Source organism: Macrosteles quadrilineatus, unplaced genomic scaffold (assembly GCF_028750875.1).
Source record: "Macrosteles quadrilineatus isolate MER2022 unplaced genomic scaffold, UCM_ALF_1.0 Scaffold_13__1_contigs__length_4303367, whole genome shotgun sequence".
NCBI lineage: Eukaryota > Metazoa > Arthropoda > Insecta > Hemiptera > Cicadellidae > Macrosteles > Macrosteles quadrilineatus.
In genome coordinates, this window is record NW_026542606.1 from 3,099,966 (window position 1) to 3,112,020 (window position 12,055).

At 34.9% G+C, this 12,055-nt stretch overlaps 1 protein-coding gene across 1 annotated transcript in view; it reads left to right on the top strand.

Annotated features, from left to right (window-relative positions):
- LOC129004971 (DNA topoisomerase 2-binding protein 1-like) overlaps positions 1 to 12,055 on the top strand; it is a 169,211-nt gene that overhangs the window by 115,741 nt on the left and 41,415 nt on the right. The window contains exon 19 of the mRNA XM_054433701.1: positions 5,085 to 5,168. Within this exon, the coding sequence (XP_054289676.1) occupies positions 5,085 to 5,168 (84 nt within the window). The remainder of the gene's footprint in view (positions 1 to 5,084; positions 5,169 to 12,055) is intronic.

Below are 12,055 nucleotides of genomic sequence, written 5' to 3' on the forward strand. Positions count from 1 at the left end.
AGATAGTTAGTGAGCTTTAAATCATAATACTAATAAGAAAAAATGATTGTTAATACGATTTACAAATTAATATCCATTTACCTGACTGGATTTATACGAAAAATTTATCCTAAAAATGTAATATATATTCCCTATATAAATAACTTTAAATTAAACGAGTACTAAGTTTACTGCTATAGGGAGGGTACTAAAGTGTGTATTTATGTTAAATATTAATAGCTTAGTATAAAATAAATAAATTTGCCAAGTTTGATCCAAATATATCCATAAATAAGCAAACTGCGACAAATTTATTTTCCTCAATAGGAATAACATGGGAATTTTAAATTTAATACTATTTTGTATTATTTATCTCAATAACCGTTTGAGATAGGGCAAACCTTGTAATATAAAAATATGTATTTTTAGACGTTCTTTAACTTTTGTATTTATAAAAATTCTCTAATACTAATTGTTTGTGAAATATTGTCAAAAAAGTGAAAATTGGCCGCCATTTTTCAAGATGGCGGCCGAAGCACAGCCGGGATTTATGGGGACTTTTGATATTTTATTTATTTAGGCTTACTAAACAACTGTGCAAAGTTTCCACTTAGTCCGAATTTGTTAGGTTGATTTTCCTAATATTCTTCCACTATCCAAATCAGCTGATAATGAAAATTACCTTGAACATTTCCTATTTTCATTTTAGTGTGTTTTAAAAATGTATTGGACCCACTTTGTACAAGGAGTTGTTACCTATTCTTTATAGGTAACGGCTTCCAAGAAGTAAAAAATTGTACATGAAAAAGAATAATTTCTTTAAAAAATTGCAGAGATAAGACTGATAAGCATCTAATAAAAGACTGTTATTACTTGCACATATTTAAAATATCCATTATTTATAATATTGTATATTTATATATATACAATATTGTATATTTGTATATTTTATTATTTATATATTTATAAAATGTTAAGGGAAGCATGCCTAACACATTCCAGTTGGTTTTGCTTTGTTATTAATTTTGCCGAGGTCAGGCCTAGTTTTATGCTACTGGTCTTAGACTAGTACCGTATTTATCATAATGTTTGGTGTTATGGAGGTTAAACGTAAGTCCTGTTAACGTTTTGTAACATTGTGTAGACCTAGTGTATGGAACAAGTTGATGAATAAGTTTGATAGAGTACATTAAAAACCTACTAAATAACAAAGAAAAATTAGTTTGACTACAGTAATAGCTAAACAGACACAGGAAGCTAACATAGGATAAAAAGGTTAAATACCTGTAGTACTGTCAGTGATCCTGGAATTTAGGTCAGCGACCCAGGTTTCGAACCTAAAGGTTCATTTTCAAGCAGGTACCATAGTTAAAACACATAATCCTCTTCATAACTGTGGAGAGTCGTTATGACACATAAGACACGAACACGAAAACACTAAAAATTAAACAAAATTGGCCAATTATAATACTGGTACGGTAGCGTGCGTGGTGTAGCCGGCAAAAGATGAGTCATGACTGAGCACGTGTACGCGTCGATGTCGGAGCGTGACGTATGTGCCCCCTCCCACTCCCGTTGTCTTTGTCAGATCCTCGCCTCACATTGACACTGCCATCTATAATATCTATTGCAGTATTGTAAATTAAATTTGACATCTCATCACCCGTACAGTCATAAAATGGCCGCATACAATAGCTTTGTTCACCGACTTATTTCTCTACCTCTTAATGAAGATAGTTATAACGAGGAACTTAACATCATAAAACACATAGCAGTATCTAATGGATATAAAAGCTCCATCATAGACAAGATAGTAATTAAACATAAAAATGAAAGTAGGCCTAAGGTGTCAAAAGAGAAGCAGAAATACGTTTCCACTGAATATGGCACAGTATTGAACAATAGCCTTAAATCTGGAATGACTAAAAACAATTTTAAAATGTCATTTAAAACGTCAAATAAATTATCTTATCTCCTAAAACCACGAATTGTACAAAACACTGCTAATTTTGATAGGACAGGAATTTATAAAATTAAATGCAATGACTGCCCCAGCTACTACATTGGACAAACAGCTCGCTCGTTTACGCAAAGATTCAAGGAACACCTGGCTAAAACATCTACCAAATCTGCATTCGCAAACCATCTGATAGACACAAACCATAATTACACCGACATTGATACCAATCTGGACATATTGCATTACTGCAGAAAAGGCAAGCATATGAACACCATTGAAGAGTTTGAAATATACCGATCATCTAAAAACTGTCCTACCCATTTGCTCAATGAAAAGTTATCCTTCGAGTCAAATTTAATTTACAATACTGCAATAGATATTATAGATGGCAGTGTCAATATAAGGCGAGGATCTGACAAAGACAACGGGAGTGGGAGGGGGCACATACGTCACGCTCCGACATCGACGCGTACGCGTGCCCAGTCATGACTCATCTTTTGCCGGCTACACCACGCACGCTACCGTACCAGTATTATAATTGGCCAATTTTGTTTAATGTTTAGTGTTTTCGTGTTCGTGTCTTATGTGTCATAACGACTCTCCATAGTTATGAAGAGGATTATGTGTTTTAACTATGGTACCTGCTTGAAAATGAACCTTTAGGTTCGAAACCTGGGTCGCTGACCTTAATTCCAGGAACACTGACAGTACTACAGGTATTTAACCTTTTTATTAGTAAATTACGTGATCCAGAGGCTAAACATGTTAAACACAGGATGTTGGATTTTCATGTCTTGACAGGAATCAAAACACATCTGACTTGCACTGTAAGGAACTTTGAATTATTCATTGAGACACATTCGTGCGAACTTTGAATTATAAATGTAAAATTCGAGTTACTGAGGCTCGATGACGGGAACGTTTGAGTTACGGAGGTTGAATATAAACTGATCAAAAATTGTTAAAATTTGACTTATTGAGGTTAAATATTTAGAAACTTAGACTTATAAAGGTACTATAAAACACACACATTATGATTAACACATTCGCTGCAGCCCGTCAATGGCAGGCGTAGCCTCGGTGCGGTGCAGCGTCGAACAAACCCGATTGGCTTTCAAATATTTCTGTCTGCAAATAGCAAATAACGTGCAGTGATGTGCTGCATTACGACGAGAGTCAAAGTAGTTTGCTAAAACACCCACAGATAGCAGCTCTGCTTGTAATGTAGCTGGTTCCATTGTATTGCCAATTGGAGGGAGAAACCAGGACAGCAAGTTGATTTCAAAACTTACCAGACGGGAATTTTATGGTGAAATTTACTACCAACCTACACCACAATTATAGACTGGTATTAGAGACACAATACTGAAGCTTACCAACCGTCCTCGGCTAGATCCTGAGCCATACTAACTGGGTAATCCCCAGGGACGCACCATGGCACGCCATGCGTCACCGGGGACACAGTTGCAGCGAATGTGTTAGTGTGGATTTATCGTCGAATTTATCGTCGGAATTCAAGGGGATTTTTAAAAATTCGAGATATTAAGGAATTTGAGATATTAAGGTTCGAGTAATGTAGTTTCTACTGTATTAAAAGCAAAACTCCTAATCTTGATCCCTGTGGACACCATATTTGACGAGTTCCAGGTATGAAGCTATGTTCGTTAATTTTTTATTTTGTGACAAACGTTTTACTTAGAGATGTTTTTGAAACGCTAATATTCTTTAATTTTTCTTTAAACAATTAGATGATTAACACTGTTGAATGCTCATGAGAGGTCCATAAATACACCTGTTGTATGTTTGCCCTCGTCAACTGACTATTGATTCTATGAAGGATACTGTAGCACTTATAACACATCTTCCTGACCTGAAACTGTTCTTCAAGTCATCATATAAGTTGTGTTGCTCTAGATGATATGATGTAATTGTATAGGAACTATTTGGATTTTCTGAAATATTTTAGAAACAGAAGGAGAGCCACGGGTCTATAAGTATTAGAAACATTTTTTAGGATAATCTTATTATGGATTAGAATTATCTGGGCTATTTTAAGCTGTTTTACAGGAGTATTTGCTCCGCTGTATTTATATTTTCTATTTAATTGTTAAACAACTAAAATGCATCGAAATTCCGATTCGATTCAGTGGTGATCAAAAAACGATTTGATTCATGAGGGAGTCAGTATCCATATACAAAAAACGCCTGCAGAAATGGATACGCCTGCAATACACGTAATACTGGAGCGCGTTGATGTTGCGTTTCCTTTGCGAAGGCGTTCTTATTTAATTAATTCTTTGCTTGTAAATACTGCTTTAATTGTTTTATAATTTTTGTTTTGATATTGCAAATAATGAGAAGTTTTGTTAAGTGTAAGCAGTGCGAGACATTTCTTACTACTGAAATAGCCAAAACAAGTCACTCCAAAATTGTTCTAAAAATAACACAGTTCTGAAAAATTCTTACTTGATACTTAACTAGTAATTGATGTTTTAGAATGATAAATTTGGTATTTTGTTGTCTGCTATGTATTTCTCGTAGTTTTTAGGTCTGATTCTATCCTCTCATTTTATCAATTTGAACCAATTGAAAGTTTCAGTATAAATCTTGCAAATGTTTTTATTTGTTTACACCAAAACATATCTTTATTTGTAAAATCAATATTATAAAATAGGTAATATGCTAAACAAAAATTATGAAATAGGCAAGTAAAGTAGCTCACTGACATTTCCAGCAATACAGGTTCTTCTAATATATGATTGAATTGAATAGTACCGCATCAACAAAAATTTGCATTACACAAATGTGGTAAATTTTAATTAGCCTATTGTTACTTAACTCCATTGACAAGTATGAATAGAAAAATGCCGTATTGCTTCGAATCGAGTTGCTTTGATTCAAATCGAAAACCTTTTGAATCGTATCGTTGCTTCTAATCGAAAATTTTTTACTGCTTCGCACACCCCTATAAACAACAAAATTAAAAGTAAGTATATTATTTCATTTAAAAATATAAAGGCTAGCGTGGTTCTTCTTCCCTACATTGTAAAGGTAATTTTTGCCTTCATGCAAAACTAAATGGATTATTACATTCTTGGAACTGGCTTATGAATATGATTAATATAAACAAACACCTTTGTTTCAGCCTATCTCAGAATTAAAAAGAAGAGCATTTGCCCTAGCTTTAGAGACTTCTGAGGAGAACGTCAACCCTAACTATTCAATAGAGGTTAGTTTTATCAATAAATAAAACTAGGGTGTGTTGCTAGCCTAGTGGTTAGCGTCTCAGACTTTGATGCGGGAGGGACGCCCACGGGTTCCTGCAGACCTGCAGACTAAGCGAATTTCCATTTCCCTGATTGGATTTACACTAAAATTTCTCCTTAAAAATATCACATTCATTCCTTACTTAAATAATTACTTTAACGAGTAGGGCCTACTTAGGTTTACTGCACCAGGGAGGGTAAAAGTCTTTTTTTTCTTTTTTTTTTTTTTGTAAAATGGTAATAGTCTAGTAAGAAATAAATGCGTTTTCCAAATTTGATCAAAATATGTTCATAAACAAGCAAACTACAACTGTTTACTTATTCTCCATAAGAATAACATGGGAATTTTAAATTTATAGTTTTTTTGGAATTTTCTCCCTAACCATTAGGCGCATAATAACGCTTCAATACACTAAAGTATTTATTTTTTAAGCTCTACAAAATGGTTTGGAAAGAAATAGCTATATTTTATGTTTTTTAGGTCAAAAATGGGAAAACCCAATTTTTACCCCATAAAACCCCCCATAAACCCCCGTTCCCATAGTCCGATCATGCTGGTTCGCGAACTCGTTAGAATAAATGTAGGTTCACACCTTTATACCGAATTTCATTAAAATCGGATCATTTTTGCTCGAGTTATCGTGTTAACGGACATGTATATATATATATATATCTGTCTCTCCCCCCCACAACGGTACGGCGCGCGGTCGGGCTGGCTTCAACGAAACTCAAGCGCGTCCCCTCCTTAATGTTTAATCCTCCTAGGTGCCATCGCATAAAACAAAAGAAACTGGATAAAAAAATATTGTTCCTTCGATATTGATATCGTCCACTTATTAAATAATATCCTGTTATTTAGTTTCAGTAAAATAACGGCCTTAAAAATCACGACAAATTGTGTAACTGCTGTACTGTAAGTTGACTTGTATATTCATTGAACCTTTAAACACGTGTTTTGCTGTGAAACACTAATTTTTAAACCACAAAAACAGAGCAACCTACGTTTTTATCTTTTCAACAAATGTAATAAATCCTCAAAGCAACTATCTCCATTAATTTCATTTTGAGTATAACCAGCTGTTTCAAATATTAGTGTAAATTTGTAAATTATTCATCTGATCAAATGTAAACAAACATTTTCGCCATAAGAATAACATTAGAATTTTGAAGGGCACTGGGACAGGGCCCCAGTGGAATTTAAAAGATTTTTGGTTTAATGGCTAATCTACAGGCCATGACCAATCCTATAACGTCTTAAACATAGTCATCAGATGCATGGCAGCTTCAAAACAATTATCACAAAATTCATGATGGCCTATTATAAATAGGCCTATATATTAGTGATGGGCGGATCCAAGAAAATGTCGGTACCGGATCCGAATCCGGATCTTGAAAAAATCGGATCCGGATCCTCGGATTCGGATCTTTGGATCCAAATACAGATACGTTTTTCTTTTTTCAAGGGTGGGTTTTTTAAATAAAATAATTCATATGGCTAGGCAATGTCAAAGACTAACTGTGTCCATATGTCGTTATTGAAAACAAAGTTATCACAATTCTACGTTGCGCAATGATTATCTGATTATCGATCGTAATTTTGAGGGGATACGAAAGAGACATACTACCACCTATCGCGTTGTCTTTCTAACACAGCTATTCGTATTGTAATCTACAACGCAGTGCGAGTCCATTGGCTAAGTCGCTATGACGACACACGGTTGCCATGGCAACCAACAGTGCGCACTGAGCACTGCGCCTTATGTGTGAGGGGAGATTATACCAACAAACTATTTCAGGAATTCCATTTTGGGACGGATGAAAGATAAGGAAGAAACAAAAAGTGGTCACGTGTGCAGATGTAGTGGGCGAGACAATAAGGCTATAAACGAGTATTCGAGTATTGTCGCGTCGTTGTTCCTTGTTTGTTTACTTTTTCAGATTCCCTATCAAACGCCCCTATCTGCTATCTCTCTCTCTCCCCCTCTCTCTATCTCTAACGATGTACTGATTAAACAGATTGTGGTTGACGACTTTTCTACTTAAGATTCCCTGCGGTTATTTTAGTTCAATCAATCCCATAACCTTTCTATCGTTTATCAAAATAATTAATTAATCTGTTTTGTATTTTATTTCCTTTAAACCAACCTCTATTTACCATCTGTATTTTATAGAATAAAATGTTTGTTTATAAAGTTTGACTGGCCACACAATTTTGTACCTATTTTATTTTGTATAAAGTAACAGTTACTTTGATTATTATATATCTTCTAATATATAAAATTCTCGTGTCACAGTGTTTGTCTGCAAACTCCTCCGGAACGACTTCACCGATCGTTATGAAATTTGGTGTGTAAATTCTGTAGGTATGCGAATCGGACGTAAACTATTTCCCGTTTCGAAATTCTTAAAAGGGCTCCGCCCCAGTGGCTCTGGAGTTTCCCATGTTAACCTTATGAGAAATGGAATTAATGAATCTTAACAGCTGTTTCAATTAAACAAGTTGGTTCTGTTCTATGATGTTCAATAGCATTAAAGTTACAAGGATTACCAACAGGGTGCAGCACTATTATTTCTTTTACATTTATGACAACAGCTAATTTGCAACCAAAAGGTGAGTGAGCGTAGCGAACGAACTTCAACCTGGAGGCGAGTTAGCGTAGCGAACGAGCTAACCTGAAGGCAAGTGAGCGCAGCGAACGAGCTCCAACCTAAAGGTGAGTGAGCGTAGCGAACGAGCTCCAACCCAAAGGTGAGTGAGCGTAGCGAACGAACTTCAACCTGGAGGCGAGTTAGCGTAGCGAACGAGCTAACCTGAAGGCAAGTGAGCGCAGCAAACGAGCTCCAACCTAAAGGTGAGTGAGCGTAGCGAACGAGCTCCAACCCAAAGGTGAGTGAGCGTAGCGAACGAGCTCCAACCCAAAGGTGAGTGAGCGTAGCGAACGAACTTCAACCAGGACGTGATTGAGCGATGCGAACGAGATCATCTTGAAAATTAAACGTAACGGTACTTTCTTTCCATCGGTCTGTCTTAGGGGAAACCTATAACTTAGGCGATACGAAGTTCGCCGGGTCAGCTAGTATATATATAAGTGATGCGTGCTGTAATGAATGCTTTTTATTATCAAAATAAGTAATGAATTATTAATTTTTGATAATACATGGGTCATTGAATACTATAATGTCATGTAGTTTCCTATTTGTAACTTGCAAATAATAATAATTGATGGTTAATTCTGGAAAATGAAAAATAGTGAACGCATTCATAAACCTGTTGTCAAAACAGCAACGCAGGTGTAAAGGTCCATTTCCTATCCTGCGACTGTTACGACTCTAGCCGCGCGTCTAGAGCCGTACGGCTGGCGACTCCTACGACTCCCACGACTAGTGACTTAATAATAATAATAAATCTTTATTGTCGTTTGGTAATATAAACATTACAATAGACAAGGTCAACATGTTTTGTTACATATGTTATATAAAATATTAAATATTCTACAGAAAATGTTAAAATAAAGTTAAAAGAATCTTAACACGTTGGGTGCTGATGACGGGAATTCCCGCAATTGCTTAACATTGAAATAAATGCAACTTTTATGTTCAAACATGTCGACCGCACGAATAGTGTTAAAAGGATAAAGCATCAGTAATAATAAAAACTTTAAAATTAACAGGGAAAAGACCATAACAAGACCAAAGAATCATCAAGACTGCTTGGCCTCACATTTAAGCGTTGAAAAATCTTCATTCTGCAAAAACTCATCAACTGAATAAAACGCACGACTTGTAAGCCAATCTGATAATTTGACCTATACAAATGAATACTTTCCTGATTTCTAAAATATATTGGAAGTTTATTAAATAGTTTTATTTGCAAATATTTATAACTTTTGATAAATTTTGATAGCCTGGCTTGAGGAATATATAAATCTTTTGATTGTCCAGTGATATACCCATGGATTGAGTTGCAAAACAACATAACCAAACATTGCCATACAGCAAGTGTGAGTGAAATAAACTGTGGTAAACAATTAGAAGTGTTGGTTTAGAAACACAATTTTTAAGTTTTCTTATCAAACAACATACTCTTGACAATTTTGAAATGATATTATTGGTATGTATTTCCCAAGTGAGTTTAGAGTCTATGGATATTCCGAGTAGTTTGACAGAAACTGCATTGTCTGCTTCAAGATTACGCAAAGTAAAACAAATTTTTTCTATTTTATCATGATTTATTTCCAGAAAATTACTTTCAAACCACAGCTTACCCAATTCAATGGCGTTTTCTATACTTTGGTTTGCAGAGTAAAAGTTGTCAGCTGATGAGATGAAGGTTGTGTCGTCAGCATATAAAATTGTTTTACAAGGTATGGAGTTTGGCAAAACATTAATATAGAGAATAAACAAAACCGGACCCAGTACTGACCCTTGAGGAACCCCAGCAAGGACCTCCTTAAAATTTGACCTATGTTTTAAGGAGGTCCTTGCTGGGGTTCGTCAAGGGTCGGTACTGGGTCCGGTTTTGTTTACTCATTGTTTATTTATTTTGTTGACTTGTGAAATTGCACTACTGACCGTCATGGAATAAGCACAGTTGGCAGCGAATATATTACTTGGAGAAAGGGAGGAAAAGGAATTATTAATGTGCATGGTAAAAAACGATGAACAACCTAATCCATTGTTCATGGTACGGTGAAAATAGCGGTTTCAGAGTATTCTTATTCAGAGACATCTTCTTCAAGTATTGGGGGTGAACGTATGGGTGGTGACGAACCAGTTCCATTAACTTTGAATCATCTATGAAGGTACACACCTCAAACTTCGTATGTATAAACTATAAATTCGTTACAGCCGCGCTCGAGTCGCTTCAGTCGCGCGGCTGTAGACGCTCGATAGGAAACGGTTGCATTTACTTTGCATGGGTGAGGTTCATAATGTCCAAATTTCACAAACTCCAACGTCTAAAATATTAAATAAACAGTGTGTTTCATAACCTCCAAACTTCATAAACTCCAAAACTATAACTTTCAAATAAGCACAGTTTCACAATGTCCAAATTTCACAAACTCCAACTTTTAAATATCAAATAAACAGAGCGGTTCATAACCTCCAAGTTTCATAAGCTCCAACAGTACAGTCTCTGCCATAAGTCAATCGAATTGGCGGGATACCGAGGCGGACGGGCCGAATGAACCTCTCTGTTTTACACAAACATACATCCACTCAACCTGCTCTGCTACACTTATTTGTTAACATACAAATTTCAAATTGATATATTATTTTTCTGGAAAAACCAGTGCTCATTACTATGTAGCTAGTTTTTACCTTAACATAATTTTTATAATTTATTTAGGCAAATTAAAACAGATGATTGTTTTTTAACATCATAAAAAACATGAAAAATGTAGTAAGCGAGGAACTTTTTTATTTTTTGTTCAGGAAAAAAATTCCTGCGGCAAAGTTTTAGATCAAAGTATGAATTTTATTTTTTATTTGAAGCTTTTTTTGATACGGAGCCTGCTTGTATCATTTTTAAGCGATTAAAAATAGGCATAGCATAAAATCGCTTGGCGCGGCATTGGCGCTAGGAGTTTGGCCGGCTCATGGTGGAAGTAAATATTTTTAATTAAATATAAGTGGTATTTACTTCCACCATGGGCCGGCTCAGCAACAGTTTACGGGATATAGAAACTGAGTTTCTAGCATTTAATTATCATTATACTGTCATTACATTACGAAGAATGGTAACTTAATTTACAGGCGTATGTTTGTGCATTTTAATGCTTACCGGTAGTCTATAGTTAACAAAATTCTTTGATATAAATGCTTCCCCGATTGTAATTTCGGAAATTGTCTTCGTGAAATATGAAAAGGCATATAAAGATGTGGAGATAATTTAATATCTTGGTAAAACCCACTGAATTAGCGACCTGGCCCAGTTATTATTTCTACTTTTATTCTCCTTTCGTTAAGGTAAACTAAATTAGTGTAAATGCATCCCTTTGACTAAACTTTACCCTAGATTTGGTTCTGGTCAAAATAATATAAACAAAAATAGAAACTACTCTTATTCTAAGTTTATGTGGTGGAATTCCTGCTAAAAGTGCGATATTTTACATTCTATCGAAATAGGCCTATTTAAAACGTTCAGCGGGTTCATAGTTGAGACCATGGTTGAGACCACATTACAATACCTATTTATTTGCTTCTTCATCCTCTTTAGCCATTTAGTTGTTAGATAGTATTACATGTTATATTCAATGGATATATTATGATTTTATTTTAAAACATTTAACGAGTTTATATTCATCTATATTTGAAAAAGCTAATCAACGGCTCACGTCTAACATTTTTGCCACTGCAGTGCATGGTTAGGGTTTGATTACCCATTTGTCGAAACCAATCACTAAATTACGTTTCTCCAGCATTGACAAGCATATAAAGACAAGGAAACTACCTCAAAATATTATTGTTATAGGTTTTCCCTGTACTTTATTCATACTATGCATGCTAGTCTATATGATTTTAACCCCTTTTCCTTTGAGAAACAGAATGTACCTAGTTAAAACCTTCTCCAAACAAAATTAATAAATCCCTCTCACTGGAACTTGTCATAGTAATTGCTTTAGTGAAAAAATATATTGTCTCTACGAACTTTTTTAGTTTAATTCTCAGGTTAGTTCCAGAGTAGCCGTTGAGGTCATTCCACTTTAAACAAAATATTGATTAAACACTAAAGTAAGCGTCAAATGTTTACAGAAACGTTTAGAATATATCATCTCATTATAATGTTTTTGAAATAAAAACAAAGCAGGAGTTTTCCATTTAATATTGAATCCATAATTAATTAGTG